This window comes from Chroicocephalus ridibundus, chromosome 2 (assembly GCF_963924245.1).
Source record: "Chroicocephalus ridibundus chromosome 2, bChrRid1.1, whole genome shotgun sequence".
Classification (NCBI taxonomy): Eukaryota; Metazoa; Chordata; class Aves; order Charadriiformes; family Laridae; genus Chroicocephalus; species Chroicocephalus ridibundus.
In genome coordinates this window covers 74,275,710-74,293,148 of record NC_086285.1, presented here as the reverse complement: position 1 = coordinate 74,293,148, position 17,439 = coordinate 74,275,710, and the positions used below count along the sequence as shown (strand labels likewise).

General features: G+C 43.0%; 1 protein-coding gene across 1 annotated transcript in view; it reads right to left on the bottom strand.

Moving 5' to 3' along the window:
- Positions 1 to 17,439, bottom strand: part of ADTRP (androgen dependent TFPI regulating protein) — a 34,519-nt gene that overhangs the window by 9,258 nt on the left and 7,822 nt on the right. The window contains exons 3-4 of the mRNA XM_063323956.1: positions 16,097 to 16,198; positions 4,551 to 4,666 (exon numbers count right to left, since the gene is read on the bottom strand). Coding sequence (XP_063180026.1) covers positions 4,551 to 4,666; positions 16,097 to 16,198 — 218 coding nt within the window. The remainder of the gene's footprint in view (positions 1 to 4,550; positions 4,667 to 16,096; positions 16,199 to 17,439) is intronic.

Genomic DNA, 17,439 nt, shown 5'->3' with positions numbered 1-17,439 from the left:
GCTTATTCAAATAAGCTCTCACATACGCATCTGCTCTTTAGTTACAACAGCTTTTCAGCCCCTGTCCGGATCTTAAGGGTCTGTGGGGACAGAAAGTGCTGTTTCCCACTGTCGCTATCCTGCCGCTGTTGACCACTCTTTTGGGAGTGGAAAGAAATTAGCAGGAGGTAAGAGGGCAAGGAGAATTATCCAGCACCTTTTCTCTTGGTCTGAGGAGGAGGAGAAGGTAGGTAGGAAACAGGTGTAGCTGCTTTGCTCCGTTGTGCCAGAACCGTTTGCAAAGCACTGTTTGGAAAAGGGAAAGAAGGAAAAGGAGGGCTTCTTTTCTTCTACTTAGGCTCTCTGTTCACTGATACTATTTTAGTTGTTTATGGCTCATCAGGCATTTGCTACCAGCCACTCTTGAATTAAGAATACAAAAATGGTCTTTATATATTAAATATAGGAAAAAAAATTTTATGGATGAAATTATATATATTTGTATTCAATATGTAAAGAATATAAAAAAAATAGGTCAGGTCTCCAGTGATTGTTATGAGGATGTGCCATTCTAGCGATGGGCAGCGCTTGCCTAAAAAGAACCTTTGGGTCGAAGACTCCTAAAATGTTTCGTTTTCTTGACTAAAAAAACCCAAACCCACATCCGAGGAGCATGCCATACTTTTCACCACCAGTGCTAACACAGGAATGTAATCCCACTCTCTCTGAAGGCACCCAGCCTGCTACCTTGCACTGAGCATCATGCCTTGGAGAAGTGACAAACAGGCTGCCCCACCACCAGCCTGAAACTGTGTCATGAAACCAAGGAATTGGGAGAGTGCTAAGAAAAAAAAACACAAACAAATGCCAACCCATGTCTGAAAAGATGATTTCTTATTTCTCTAGTTAGAGCAGGAAGGGGTAGTACATAAGAAAGGAGGGGTTTTACCTTGCTGATCCCCACCTAAAAGGTAGAGTGGAGAAATGCAGGGGGTTGGTAGTGGAGCTGTCTGGGCTGAGCATGGAAACGTTAAGTTTAGAGACTTGTTTTCGTGATTTAGGATAGGTTCTTTCATCAAGCAAACTGGGTTGCAAAACAGCTAAGTAATTTAAAAAAAAAAATTAAAAAAAGCCTGCACAAAAGGCCATAGAGAAGCTGAAAGATACTGAAGATCAGGTGCTAACTGGAGCCCATGCAAGTGGCAGCGTGTTCCTCACTGCGTAGGGCTACTGTTTTCTTCGTGTGTCTCGAACAGTAAAACAGAAAGTGACAATTGTCTTTATTTTATATGAGGAAGAACTAAAAATATTTATTTTATATAATGAAATCTTGATCCAATTCGACAAACTGGCGTACCTGATATGAAGCACTTCAACATGTATTTTGGAACCTAAACAAATGACTGTGCAGAAGCACCAAAGCACTCATCTTTCTAACTTGGTGGGAGCTGTGTGTTGCCAGATTTTTGTCTTGGGGCATACCTCCATATTTCTGAGCCCTACTCATTTTGATCACAGAATAGCTGACAGTTTTGAGGTTTGGGTTTGTTGGTTTGTTTTTTTTTTTTCCCCTAGGGATTTCATAAAATGCATCCCACAACTTGCAAATGGATATTGCTCATTTCTCATGGGCAATGACCTGTTAAATACACATGCCGGCTTCAGAGGCTTATTATTCTGAAGATTTCATTTACAAAATTTCAATTTTCACCGAGACTTTACCTTGGATATCAGTGAGTCAGTCAGAAGCAGAGAACGCCCAGAATTATGGGGAGATAAGAACCCTGCGTATAACCAAAGTTGCCAAACTGCTGTAGGATAGAGGACAGCATATAGACACCAGAGAGGTGATGTGCTGTCATAGTACAGCTGGATGCAAGTGGGGGATTTATCCTGTCCTCTCATTACCTTTCTATTAATGTTAATGGGACCACTGCATTTACTGAAGGAGGGGGGGAGGGGGAAGTATCTTTAGGGAATTATTAAATGGGAAGATCCAGAAAGGAGAAAAGAACATATTGGCTACATATGAGCTCCCTGAGACTGTGGTTAATTCAAAATTAAAAGGTTGTGAACTGAAAAAGAGCATGCAGTGAAGGAAACATATTTTGGTTCCTAACAGGGGTGGAATATGGACATATGACAAGGAAGACGTCAGTCTCTAGATTTAATATGATTTGGGTTTTTTTGTATTTTGGTTTTTTTGTATTTTAGTTTTTTATACAGAGTGAAATCTATAAGGATTTGTATTCCCTTGCGGAGGTAGTTTGAGCTTTTCTTCAAAAACGCATACAAAATTGCGAAGATTAAGATTTATTTTATACTGATCTATTACCAGTGAAATGAGAAGGAGCAATCTATTATTACTTCCTTCTTAAGATTTAAAATGCCAGTTCTAAAATGTATATATTCTTCACTGTTTTCAATGTGGTGACTCCAGGAGTAAGGCACTACTTAATGCAGCCAGGAGGTGCAAGATCCGTCCTTGCAAGAATTAACTAGCATGCCTAAGGGTTCTTTTAGCCCCAGTGTCCTGCAACTGAGAGCCGCTTTTCCTTTTTGAACTCTGTGGGTATTCCAAGCTACCGTGAAGCCCCGCTCAGAGAGCAGGTACCTGGTGCAAGGTGTCCCCGGCTGCTCGGTTTCTCTTCTGCCTTGCAGGGACCAGTCAGTTCTCAGCCCACGGACACTGGGGAAGGGGAAGGGCAGGGACAACAGCGACAGTTCAAGGAGAGGCTTTTAGGAAGGGCTCTGTTGCTTGTGAAACGTAAGGTGCCCAAATGGGGCTATTAAATCACCAGGTTGCGGCACTGACAGTAAAATGTGTACGCATGTTAAGATTTCAGTGCACAGGCTAAAAAATGTAATAATCATCTGTTAGTTGAAAGCTGTTGTCTGTGGTTGCAGGGAACCAAGACAAGGAGGGAAAAAGAAAGAAGACAGGAGGTCCCTTGCTGCCTCAGGAAGAGAGAAAGCAACGGTATTGAAATTCCAATGTCATTTATCCAGTTATCAGGGCTCTGGGACACAGGGGACAAGAGCTCTAAGGGGCCGCCTTCCACTCAGGACCCCAGCAGCACCATGAAACATCAATTCAAAGAAGATACTGGGAAGGCTCAATGTGTTGATCCTCATCCTTTGATGAGGGTTCAGGATGAGCCGTGTCTCCTGCGAGGTGAAATTGCTCAGCTGATGGGGGCTTCAGGGGAAAGCATGGCACACGTGACTGCAGTAGTCACCTGGAGAGCCCACTGGTCTCAAAGACAGCAAAAATCAAATGCGGTCAGAAGACAAGCAAAACAAACCTGGCGTTAAGCAACTGGGTGAACCGAACATAGAAAAGGAAGTTAGGAAACCGTGGTCACAATCCTATTAGGCTCTGGGCTGGATTAGGGTAAATGGCTCCTGACTTGGTTACATAGTGTAGCAGTGAAGTCCATTGCGTCTACAGCCACGCTGATGGGTTTCAAGTCACAAGAGTGTTTCAGTTTATTTTCTATTCCAGATTTTCACCTGGTAGGCTGAAGGTAGTCACTAGCTGAGAGCGAGAACTGGTGGGAAGGAATGGGAAGGATGGATTCCCTCACAGCCCTTCTCAGAAATCTTTGCATGAGGACGTCACCTCCCCGCTGACCAGTTGTTCTGTATCTACCCCTCTAGGGCCCAGGTGTTTCCTGAGCTCTGGAAAGTGATATTGCAGCGTACCCTGAAACTATATGGACCAGTTCCTGAGCTGAGTCTCAACATAAGGCATCCTCAGAGTGGTTTGAAGTGTTGGCATCCTCCCACGGTTAGATGGAGCAGGCAGTGCCTCCAGATCCCGGCACTGCAGCCGGGATGCAATGAGCAGGAGGGGATGCAAACTGAGCTCCAGGGGTGTGTGACACACACAGGAGGTGGGTGGATGGCTATGGGCTGGAGAGGGAGGGTCAGATATAGTTTATTTTGTTGGGATCACCCTCCAACAGGTTGGAGATCAACTGTGGGATGTTGCTGGAAATGTAGGCAGTGTCCACTGGTGGAGTGGGAGGTGGTAGCGGGGCGGATGCCTCCTTGCTACCCATCAGTTTGCACCTGGCTCTGAGTATCATTTTCTATCTCAAGTTTCTAAACCCAGCCATGTGTCCCTGACAAATACCAAACGGAGTTTTACTCTTCTTCTGCTCCAGTGACCCTTAGACCTTTGAGATTTGGTGGTTTTGCAGTGAGCAAGACAGAGAGCGGAGGTAAATTTAATGGTACTGGTAGAAATAAAAACTCCAGCCCATCAGAAATAACTCAAAGTACCCAGAGTTTATGGCAATTTAATTGCTTTTCTATAAGAGGCCTTAGAAGAGCAGGAGATGATATGTATGGTCTCGGGACCTATATTGTGTTTGAAGAAACCTGCTCTGCCTACGTCTGGAAATAGTTTTCATGGATCTCAGCTGAAGTTTAAATGACTTCTCCACAGAACAGACTGCTGTCTCCCGTGTGTCTGGGAGGGAATTTAAATCTAAAAGTGCAGGATTTGGCCTTGTTTCACAAAGCAGATCGCTTGAAGAAAATGTTTTAAAGTACGTAATTCTTACCAACTGATATACAGAAAAGCGACAAATCCTAATAGGATCACTCCTTTCTTCTTTGCCGGGTAACGATGTGGCATGGCAAGGATTTCCAGGACAGCAAATGGTAATACAGCCGTGTGCTGAGGAGAAAAGAAAGTCTGTCACTGATCAGTGGCAATGCCTCGCCTTCGGTCATTGCTGATCAGAAAGCTCAAGAGCCCGCCCGTGAGCAAAAGATTACTCAACAATACTGAATGTAGTTGTATACAAGTGTGCATATTTCATATTTTTTTATAGTGAAGAAGTGCCCCTGCAGTAACGAGCATGGAAATTTTCTTTTAGTATGCTGTAAAAAGTACTGTAATGACGTCTGCCTGTAGAATGATCTGCGTTACTTTATAATAGGTGAGCTTTCCTTTTACACTTTATAATGCAATAATTTTTTTGTTAATTCCCATTAGAGTACAAAAGATATTGAAGTCTATCGTTATGCGCACTTGAGGATGTCAAAAGTCTCCTCCTTGAACTCATTAAGCAATTGCTAAATTGTCTTCATGTTCTCTTCAGTTCGTTATTGTATTTCATATATTGTCACTTATTGTTTGCTCCAGTGCAATTGCAGCGTGTTGTGCTTCTCTTTGTAAAGTGAGAAATGTGGTGGAAAACATACAGAGGACTTGTTAGCTGTGATTCAAGATGAGGAAGGAACTTCAGACAAGCTTAACCAAGAGTTAGTAAAGTGTTAGCTTGCTGGAGAAGCTTTTTTCCCTTCTCTCTCTTTTTTTTTTTTTTTGGTCAAAGAGTTTGAATTGTATGAAGCAGCTTCAGTTTCAAGGGCTTTTATGATGATAATTGTCTGAGCACGGAGGATTTTCAGCACAGAGCGGACAGCTTGGTGGCACTGACTATTTTGTGGTGGGGATCTGCCTCCTAGAGGGGTGGTCCACACTTGTGCGCCCACGGGGCAGTTGGGAGCACAGCAGAAGTCCCTCTGGGCTCAGATGTTAAACAGGCAATGCGGGGCTCTTGGCATGCTAACGCCTCAACTTGTTGGCTGATTTGTGGCAACTTCAGGAAATAATTAGTTAGGGTGAAATTTCCCCACTAAAAGTTTTGTAATATTCCCCGTGCAAGCAAATGATAGTTTTAAGTTGCAATACCTACAACAGAAGGCCTAAACACCACTGGGGAACAGCACAGCAAAAACAGTCAATGAGGTGCAACAGGAGAAAACTATAACAACAGCTGTAGCTAACTAGTTGGTTAAATTCCTATTAATTAAGCAAACAGTTTCACGAGTAGATGGGGGGAAGAAGTGGGGAAGGGCAGCAGAGAAAGTTAGGCTTTTAAACAGAAAAAACCACCAAACTAATGAATTTTTGGTGTTTTGTTTTTTTTCTAAAGGCACAACATGCTTGGTTGTATGGTATGAACTTTTGTCTTGTCCCAGAGAAGTGGTTCTAGTACATACCTTCAAAGTACTCAGCAGAGCTTCTGACAAACATGTATCTCATAAAGTAGTATGGTGCCAAATTTTTATTGCTGTATATTTATACTATAAGTTGCCACAAACACACATGAAATTCTTTAAATGCACATTGAGCTACATACAGCATGCATGAAAACATTCTTTACCTATTTTTTTAAGAGGCAGACATTCTTTTTTTTGTCTGCCACTGCCAAGTGACAACTCACTGGAAGCTACGTGTCGTCCCTCAGGCCCCCCCAGCGCACCCCCAGGAGCTGCTATTCATACCTGGCTGTCCTACTACCAAAATAAGCCGTCCATCTCAGTGACCATTTTTCAGAGAATAGAGATAGATAGAAAAGATCTATTTGATGTTCCAGTTCCTCTCGCTTATTGGCACTGAGATTTTCCTCTGTTCTCTACAACCCACTTGGTTGGTAGCAGAGGTCTTGTTGCATCAGTACAAGTGATTCCTGGATCCGTTTAACCAGAAAAATGTCTCCGGTGTACGCAGCTTTCATATATAATCCCTGTAACTGTCTCTTAGTTGGAAATCTATGTGTTAAGCTGCTTTTGGAATGATTAGAAAAAGTTTATTTTCCATAGGTGGTGTGTTTTGAATAAAACACAAAATGCCCATGCAAGACAGCAACGATGGAAAACTTGCACTTTGTCCTCACTTTTAGGCTTTAGCCTTTCACGGTGGATTTGTCTGTTACGTGAAGTGGAAATAGGTCCTGTTTTCATTTGACATCCAGTGGGCTACAAAATCCCTTTGGGATATATGAAACGTCCTTCCTAGTCTTTTAATTAATTTAAACACTTTTAACAACGATAAGCTGTTTGTTCCAGATGTATTATTGCTGTCCTAAGAGGGATTTAGTATGAGTAACCTGGTGATATAATCCTTTGTTGAAGTGAACAGTTTTTAGGTGGGGGTTATTTTATATACTTATTTCCTTAGCTCGTGGCTTTTTGTTCTCAGAGTGGATGTTAAATAAGCACAAGTCAGCAATATGATGCTGCTTTCAAAGAAAAAGCTTGTGGCATTCTGGGATGGTATTAACAGGAATATTGTGTGTAAGAAAGACCTGGGAAGTAACTATGCTGCTCCACTTGAATTGATGAGGTTTTTGGCTGGCACTCTGTCTCTGGCTTAGGGCACCCCATGTTGAGAGGTGCAGATAATTTGGAGCATGTCCAGAAAAGGATAGCACAAACAGCAAGAAAGTATGAAGAGGAAGGCAGTCTGAAGGCAGGCGTAGAAATCAGGACTGAATGCGTTGTTGCATTTAGAGAGAAAAGGAAAATGGGAGAGGTTGATACAGTGATGACTGCGTTGGGCAAGTTCTCCATGCCCATCGCGGGTAGGACCAAGAGTGATTGGCTCAGTTCTCCTCAAGAGAGATGTAGCTTTATACTGGGAAATATGTAGCAAGGGTGAGCAGGGAAATGACCACCTAAGGAAGCTGGGCAAGTCCTTTACAGGAGAAGCTAGACAAGAAGTTGAGTGCGATTCTGCCAAGCACCCTCTGGGCATCCCTGACCCAGCCTCCGTTTTCCTCTGAACCAGCTCGCCAGGGGCCGTGCAGACTCCAGAGCTGGTGCAAGTGCTCGCGTCCAGAAACAGAGGCTGAAAGCATGGAGAAATGGGGGCTCCCCTCTTCTGATGGGAGCAAGCTATCGTGACTGAGGCCACCGGTGTCTCCACTCCCTTAGCCAACTTCTTCTCTTTCTCAGTTCATACATCTTTGCGCTGCCCTACAGTATGTGAATCCCACAGGAAAGGGGGGAGAGGAGAGAAAAGCAGAGCTTTGTACCTCATTTACAATTTCTCATTTTCCTCATGGGAGTGAGCGGCACGGCACTGGATGGTGGCTGGAGGCACCCTGCAGCAGCACATGAACAACGTGAGGACAGCATGAGACAGTCACAGGGACCTACAAGCTGGGGGTGGCGAGGGGGAGCCCGCTGCTCTAACACCCATCGGCACTGCAGATGAGTAGCTAACTGGTAGTGGTTGCGAAAGACAGTTGGGAACTCTTCTTTTTATTCCGTGTTGACTTAGATGTTGCTGATTTGCCTAACTAGTCATTTTTTGGCAGGCTCTTTCACTTACAGAGGAGTTAGAGAAAATACTCAGGGGCCCGTAAATCAAGAGCAGTTTGAAAGTCACTGGCAAAGCTGAAAATTTGGCTGCTTTTGGAAATAACCAGGAGCTCGGTGGAAGGGGTAGGTTCAAATTTCTGCTCTGCCTGATTTGCAGGAGCTTGAATCCAAGCTTCCCACTCCCTGAAAGAGTGCTTCCACCTCCAAAAGTGGTGAAAGTGTTCAAGAGTGGGGCTGTGTTCGTCTTGTTTTGTGAACAGGTTCTATCCTGATTTGGAAAAAGAAGAAAAGAAAAAAGAAAATTTGTTGTGGCATAGGAAAGCTGCTTTCTTCACAATTCCAATGATGACACTGGCACATGACTTAAAGTGTGTGCTGTGTCTTCTGTACAAATAATTGTATCTTTTAAAAAAAAAAATTGCCATATATTAATCCAATTTTATTTATAATAGATTATTATCTTGTTCCTAGTTAGAGAGAACCACTGTGTCTATTAACTAGATATGCTTTTTGTAGGGCCATTTAAACTTGCCATGCAAATGCCTTCTTGAGAGAGATTTCTGCAACAGTTCTCCACTACTTCATGCACCAGAATGAAAATGTTTCGCTTTAGCATTCTTCCTTTGTTGATATAAAGCTGCTGCTTTTTTTTCTTTCCTCCCCCGCCCCCTTCTTCCTTCTCATGTACGCATACACCCCAGGCCAAATAAACATGTGGGAAAGTCTTCCCTTGCACTTCTGCTATCTCAGAGTCTGCTTTTGACTTCACGTATTTCTGCCGAGCCCAGTTTGTCCATTAACAGTAAAATCACGGTGGAATTTCTACGGAATAACTGAGCGTGTTTATGAGAGCAGATGCGTTATTTATACAGCAGACACCAGAGGAACGTGTGGTTGGCGCCGGGGTGCAGACTCTGCCCTTTGCCTATGACACGCAGTTGGCTTCCCAAACGATTTCCCTCTCACAGCCGATAGACATTGACTTTGGCAGCATCATTAGTGATAGACCATATATCATGGTTAATCATATCTGCTGAAAGGCTTTAAAGACTTCTCATATCCTCCTCAAAAAAAAACCCCAGTGTATTTTCTCATTTGAGTTATTTTTAACATAGGTCTCTAGTGTACGGTCATTAAATATACTTTCAACCCTATTTAGCTGTGCTTTATATCCTTAAACTGACATACGTCTGAAGAGCGCAGCATTTGTATGGGGTCAAATTCAAATATACAGTTTTGCCTCTTGCTTTAAAGAAAACTTAATAATTAAGCTCAGATTGACACAGATCAAAACATTGGCAAAAATTGCTGGAAACAGTGACTCATTTTTTATTTCAATTAACAGTTTCTCAGTTTCACATATAAACAGTGAAACTGTCAAAAATAATTATCACAGAGAGAGAAAACCCCTACTTCCCTCCAAGGTAAAGAAAGGAGGCTAAAACAATAGCTGCGTGTGCTGATCGGGCTATCAATGAACCGAAGTGAATCAGAGAGCTTTTTTCTTCTCTTGGCAGGAATCCTGTTAGTACTTATTTTTATGTTCTTTGAAATATTGATATATTTACTTGTTTTACAGCCTCTGCTTGTTGAGGAAAGCTTTCAGCTTACAAGTTTTTTAAGTATTTTTAAATGCCTTTTTTTTTTTTTTTTTTAGTTTATTTGTACAGTGGAAAGATAAAAGTTACGGGACTTTCCAAATTATCAGAGACGTTTTGTTAACTAATCACACTTGTAATCTGGATTCTAATTCCAAACATTTGATTTAAAAATCCTCTGTGGCTCTTTTTGGCTTTTTTAAACTTGGGTTTGGACTCTTTGCTTTTTTCCTGACAAACTTGGGTGCATCTGAACTAGTTGTAAAATTGCAAAAGAAATTTTTGTTGCTCATAAGCTCTGTCATTCTGAATACGGTGGGGAAAAAGTTTCTTAAACATATGCTGAACTTGATCTGAAATATTGGCATGATAATTCATCTCCTGTGGAGAAGAATGAAATTACAACATTCTCCTGTTTATTTTTTGTTTCCTACCCTATGTTGTATGTTTCCCAGGATACGTTTCAGGTTCATGAGTTTAAACTGAGATAAATAGTCCTCTCTGGATATTATTTCCACTGTTTGGGAAGACCACATGGAATTTTTACTTCCCGTATATGTTGAGTAATTTGTCTATTTATTCAACGTTAGAGCCTCGTTTTGCTGTTGAGAATGTAAGTAGAAGCAGGTTTCCTGGGGCTGAGGAGATGGGGTTGGGTAGAGCTTGTGCTCAGCTGCCGGCTCCAGCCTAGGCTGGGTTTTAAGCCCATGAATAATCTCCCCAGAGCTGCTGAGATCACTCGTACGCCTAACGCGTGCGTCGCCGTTTGGCTCGCTGTGACCCCGTTTGACTCCCGGGCGAAGGAAACGATGCCTCGGTTGACCTTCGCTGTTTGTTTCTAATTCGTCTGCATTTACGCACCCTCTGATGTCTGCTTTCCATTAACGTGCGAGACTTTAGCGGGGGATTTTTCACAGTTACCGCTGGCCAAACTAAACTCCTCTGGGTGCAGTTGGACACCATCGAGTGTTTTTGAAAAACTGCCCATGTTTTCTCCTTTCAGACAAGTTCCCCGCAGAGCTGTCTGTGCCGACAACCACTTGTGGCCGATACTCATGCTTGTATCTTCTCCATCGGTACGTTACTGCACAGAAAAGTAAAAACCCACTTCAGTGCTGCCTTATGAGGCTCATGGAACTAGTGTGCGTTGGTTGACCCTTGAGATGTTTACTCGGTTATTCAGCTCTTTGTTGGGAAACGTCCTCTCGTCTATGGAAATTTCCTTGGGTTGGATGCTTTTATAAACCATTACAGCCTGTGTTATCTGCCTGTAATAAAACTAAATGGCTTCCTGTCACCGTAACCTCTATTTAGTCTTATACCCCTCATAATTTTCTGAATCTCTGTATGCTCTCTCCTTTCTTGGCTTCATTTTGGAACAAATTCCCTCTTTTGATTTATTCTGCTATGATACTGCCTTCATTCAAACACCTCCTTTAAAATTTTCCTTTGTAATCTGTCCTTTTACATTTTTCTTCCTCTCTTAACCTCTCTTCATCTTTTAGGGTGGGAGGGGCTTAAGCATTATTGTTCATTTTATTTGTTTAACTAGTACATTGCCTTGATTAACATATTTAGTTAAAGAAAGAATTCTCTCTCAGAGTTACTAGCTGCCTCTCATATTCTCAGCCATCGGTGCATTTTCAGGGAACCACACATTTATTTTATCGAGTGGGAGGTACGGGGAGCCCTGTAACTGAGCAGGTGTGGTGACAAATGAGCCAGGAAGCTATTCCTCAATTTTAACTCCAGCAGCACTCCTCTCTGAACTGTCAGCTACCGTCTCTTTCTGCCCTTTCCAAGTCTGTTCGTACTCACCTGAAAAGCGACATTTTTATTTTTTTTCTGCTTTTTCTGAGATGCGTAGGTAGTTCGGGAGCATTATTGTGAAAATGGATGAAACATCAGACCAATTGTATGATCAAAGGTAAAAGAGTTTCAGAGATAACATTTCCTGCAGGCGTGCATGCGTTTTTGGAAATAAAGCCCTGGCTGAATATCCTATTGCATACTAGCAAATGTTTTGTCTTCGTGTCAATGCCAGAATTTTAATTGCGTTTCTCCCTGACATTAGATACCTAGTCTAAGAAGCTGATGTTACGCTGCAGCTGGAAGCTGACATGAGACTGAAGTGACACATCCTTCGCTGTGGAATATTTGGCTCCAGCTGTTCCTTCGCGGGGTGGGTTATGGAGACTGCACCTGTGCACATTGGGGTAGCAGCAGCCCGGGAGAATTCCCTGACATAACATTTGTCTGTGAAACACATACTTTCTCCCTGAGGAAATGGGCTTATGTCAACAAAAATGCAAACTTCAAAAAAAAAAAAATATATGTAGTGCTGGGAAAAGCTAAGCATCTTTGCTCTTAAATGTGTGGGGTGATTAATTTCATGTGCCATATCCCTCACACACACATTCTTCTTCTTTGCCAAAAGCTGAATGTAATTGGAAGACTATGAACATCCATAGTTGCCAGACAGCTTAAGACTGAGATGCTGTGAAATGCAAACAAATGGAAATTTTTCTCTCTTGTGTAAATATGCAAGAATTATTAAGCATTAAATACCAATTGCAAGGAGAATCGTTTCAGATGGTCAAAGATGAACCTGAGGTAGTTCTTGTGTATGCACCCAGAGCAGGAGTCCAGTTAGAGTGGTCTGGACAAGCGGGTTCTGCTCCACACTCTGATTTTGCACCCCCTTGGTTGGTAGGTGTTACAGCAGCTTCCTAAAATAAGCTGTAGAAAGATACAATCCATCGCATAGGTGCCCTCGCATGGGAGGGAGTAATTTGTATTCATACGATTTATTTTCTTTTCCAGATGGAAGTAAACCGTACTGATCCAAAATAACATTTCTGTTGATGTATCTGTGTCCACACTAGGGCAGGTAATGGTTCAGCTAGGTGGGCAGAACACAAGGAGCTCGTAGATACCGAGAAGCTCCAAGACGAGAGGGGACATGGCGAGTCTTGCTGTTATTCTTGTTGTCAGGCGGCTTGCTTCAGTGGAGGAAAATTACTCGTATATGCCCAGGTTGTTCTTTCACTCCCCTATATTTTCCTTTTGCATTCAGATACTTCTCAGGTACTCTTCATCGGGGCAAAGCGCAAAGAAGATTGAGAGGCTCAGGCCACGTGGGGTCTGTTGTCATTTTTTGCTGAAAGTCTGCCACATACGTAATTTTTCTTCTGTGCCTCCATTTACCATCCCTCCTTTTTTGTTCTTAGTTACGTAGCTGATAAGGTCTTCAGAACATGCATGGTTCATAACTATGTGTCAGTAAAGTGTCCAGGACACTAAAATGCTGATTTTTGTCAAGGTGAGAGGGTAACACAGCTACAGAATAGTTTAGCCATCTCTTTTCCTAATTTAAATTTAGCTGCAGCCTGAAAATAAAGAAAATTGTGCTTTTTTGCAAGAAAATTTGTGTTTTAGAAGAACTGCGCCTTACAGACTGAAAATATAAACCTCCTTTACAAAAAGGCAGCTGTACCATTACCATTTTTGTGAACGCATCTGGTCAATGTTGACGCGTATCTTTTCTTTTGTTATAGATTAAAATGTTTTTGAGCGATCGCTTCTGACCCGCCATTGCCCCTCTTTGTTTAGCATTCGATTCTGTCAGACCCTTCAAAATGGAGCGTTCCCCTATACTGCCGTTAAGTTGAATAATACACGCATGTGATTTAACCCAAGCTGTCTCCAGCAGTTAGTCGCCTTCTGGAGAGTATCCAGATGTCGCTTGAAAAGAGATGACTGGGAAAAGAATAAACAATTTCACTTGACGAATTGGCCAGCGTATCTGTTGTCTCAGCCATCTTCCAATTCAAAGATCTTGTTCAAATAAAATAATTGTGCTGGAGACATAAGTAGGGTGGTTTTGTTTTTGTTTCATCCATGAAGGTCAAAGCTTTGTATAAAGATGGTAAAATGCAATTATCTCAGACAACCAAAAGTGAAAACTGAGGTGCAGCCCTTGGGTTAAACTCAGTAGAAAAGCAAAGAGAGAAACCTAGGTAGTCTGGAGTATTTGGCCTCCTTCAAATATTGACAAGATTCCTTTCTGCAAAACAAAAAATGTTTTGGCTCAGAGTGCAGAAAACATGCCTAAAATGTCGCGTGCTCTGCACGGCGCTGGGCTACCAGGTGGGCAACGCTCTCCCATTGCAAGAGCAGTAAATGTGAGAAAAATAAATGGCTCGTTCACTTCTGCAAGGAAAATGCTGCAGCAGCACTGCAAACTCAAGGAGCTTGCTATTCCTGAAGTGGTTTTGCATGATTATTTTTTAGGTTCGCTCCTCAGTTACATAACGACATATGCTTTCCCTATTTACAACGTTAAAATAGACCGTGATAAAAAAAAAAAAAAAACACACACAAAATTTACTCCCACCGCAAATGATATGGCACTGACGTCTACTACTGATACACCGATGCCTTTTTCCACCAAAGCCAGCTAGATGCTGCCTCAATCTGCCGTGAAAAGTCTGTAGTCTCAGAGCCATAAAGTATAGCAATGTGCAAGGCAATGAACCCAAAGAGAAAGCGTCTGCTTGGCAATCAGAACTTGGAGATTGTCCCTTAAAGTGTCGGCAGCTCCCTGGATCTTCCCAGTGTTCCCAGCGGGTATTTTGAGTAGGAAGAAAGAAATGCCTCAGCTAAGCCTGAAGGCACCTGTTGGAAGGTGTCCCAAACCATGGGGCTTGTCAATAGCAGGGATCGCTCTACTCTGGTGGCAGATGTTTTATGCTCGATAGTGACTGGAAGGAAAATTTCCCACCCAGGAACTGTCAAACACAAGATGTCTGTAGTGTATTAAGAGCTTTAGAAATAAAATACTAGGTTGTGATAGAGGTTTGCTTTATGTGAAGTTTCTCTCTCGTCAAAATAATTTTGAGGAAGAATTGTTTTCCTTTTTTTAACACCTGTTTTTGACATTTCTGAAATGGAAAAGCTTTTTGTTGTTGTCAGAATGACTCTGTTATGAAATGTAGATGCAGGTAGGGTAAGAAAGAAGTTATAACGAATATGTTTGAGGGATTCCTGCAAAGAATTCTTGCACACGAAATAAAAATGTACGTTCTAGTACCCCTCAACCGTCCCATGTCATAAACAAATGTGGAAGTGGAAAGGTCAAATTCTCAGCTGTGCACTGGGATTAAAACAAGCAGCAAAGCCCATCTCCTCCTGGCTCCACCCCGTGCCCTCCCTTCCCCGGCACCTCCACTACCGTGAAGGTTTCGAACTTAAACCAGTCACCCCTACCAGATCCTGGACCTGAAACCAGCGTGATGCTGAGGACCCAAGGAATCTTTCTTTTCAGTGGACGATGGTTTTGAGAAAGGGCAGTGCCCGTTTGCGTCCATGTGGAGGTTTGGACAGCCATGTAAGGCCCCGGTGGAGACGCATTGGTGGGCAGAGAGCGGGTGATAAGGTTAAAAGTGCAGGATGGCTGCAGTTTGTCACTGGGATATCAGTAATGCAGGCGTGCCTATGTGTGTGTGGATTCCAGGCACACGTATCTGAATGTGCCTGTCTAAATCAAGTGGCTGCTCGAAACCTTGAGCAAGTGTCCTCAGCCAGAAACCCTGAAGCCTCCTGCGTTCACCTTCCCCACGCATCGGGAACTGCTGCGGTGGGTTGCAAAGCCTTGTACTTAAGAAATGAAGCGTGGAGAGAAATGAGTCTTCTGTGTGATTATTTCATCCTTTCTGGCTTCTCTGATTCAGTCTGGGGCTGAACCTCTCCCTTCTCTCCCCCTTCGCATTAGCCCCACGAGGCCTCCCTGACCTTACAATCCACCCACGGTTTCCATGTTACTGTCAGCCTCCTTACACTTGACTGATGAGAAATATGTGATTATTCAACACATCATAAAAACAGCCCGAGCAAATGAAGGAGAAATCTGGAAAGTATTTATAGAAAATCTGTAAACAATCATTGCAATTTAGCTATTCAAAGCTGCGCGCACATTAGCTGTTGAGCTGTCAGATGTTCTTCAATTCCTTCACCTTTTTAAAAAATTAAGAACTGCTCTGTTACACTCCCAGCCATTTTGTATTTCGTAGACTTCCGTTTGCAGAAACAGTTTATTTTTTGAGCTACAATAACCGAGAAGCGATTTTTTTTTTTTCCTATGACTGCGCATCATTTCTGTGACTTCAGAGGTTTGACAAGCACCGATTCACTGACATTCCTTGTGCGCTAAAAGGCTTCTCGAGGCGACTGCAAGCACATGCATCTGGTTGCTGTGCACAGCTCAACAGCGGATTCAGATAAGTAGGAAGGAGGAGGTGAGGAAGAAGAAGCCGTGAAACTCTTCTGGAAAGAGGCACAATGCAACGGTGGGACACGCACTGCCTCTGCGAGAGGCGGGGGTGTTTCTTACTCACCATAGCGTGATTTAACCAGAGCGGGATGACTCCATCAAGGCTTTTGGGGTAAACCAGCTCTCGATTGTAGGTATACAGTGTCCAAAAGGATATAGACACAAACTGGAACCAAAATACAAAATGAAAGACATTTCAAAATGAAAGGCAGACATAATTGATGGGATTTGGCTAGTGCTGTCATTTCTGAGAAGGCAAAACATCTCCTACATGAAAAATGGCGATATTGCCAGATAAACTCACGTGTCTCACATGTTACAACATAAAGAAAGGAATTTACTCTGAGGTGCAGTGTTCTGTGTTGATACTGCGAGAAAAACCTCTTTATAAACTGCCAACACTGACATTTGCTGTGGAATACTAGATTAGCTTTAAACTTCTTTTCTTTTTTTTTTTTTTTCCTTTTTTCTTTGCAGATGGGATCTTTTGATGGTCCAGAAGTTCTTCTCAAGGGATTGGCTGTCAAGCCACAGCGTTTGTTCTGCTCAGTAACAAAGTCAAAACAGATCTCGGTAAGACAGTTCACCCAAAACTTATCCTTACCTTCACAATTCATAAGCCTAATCCATAAACTGCAGGTGCAAGCTGCACCGTGCGCACCCATTTTTTCCCCCAACAGAGGTGGATTTATGGTGGGAGAACTTAACTGGAGGAAATGCACCCTGGCATCGGTTATGGATACCTGGGAGCCGATTTGCACTTTTTTGGCCTGGCTTTGTATTTGAGCACACTTTGTGCCTGGGGTTGGACATCAGGGTGTGAGATGCTGAAGAACGAGACTACCCCGCGCCTCTGTCCTGCGGGCACGGTGAGGATGCCTTGGCGGGGGGATATGACAGCAGCATCGTGAATACTGCTGTGCAGGGAACATAAATTAGCCGATCTCTCTCCGTCTCCATCACTGGCAGGACTTTTTTAGTGAGCCAGCTGGCTCAGCTGCTTGTGGACCAGATTTAAGCAGCCCTTCTCAGCCCTTTGATATTCAGAGATGGCCGCAGGGTTCATTCACGCAGAGCGGTACCTACGTGCATAAGCAACCCATCGGATCCCGTCCAACCCACAGCACCAGATAAACAGCATTTGGAGAAACAGCATTTTCTGCGAGGGAATAGGTGATCCGTGGTGAATCAGATGTTGGCTATGCCTACAGTCATTGTCCTGTGAGTCTGTTTCTCTCCAGCGATTATTTAAAGCCATGCTGGAGTCAGAGAAGGAGATGTGAAATTTTGCTGCCTCTTAGGTACCCTCTCATGTCCTCCTGGCCCGTGCTGCCCTTTAGAGAAATGCCCTAAGTCGATAATTCCACAGCTATTTGGACCGTGAGATTAACAGAGAGGTTACACCTC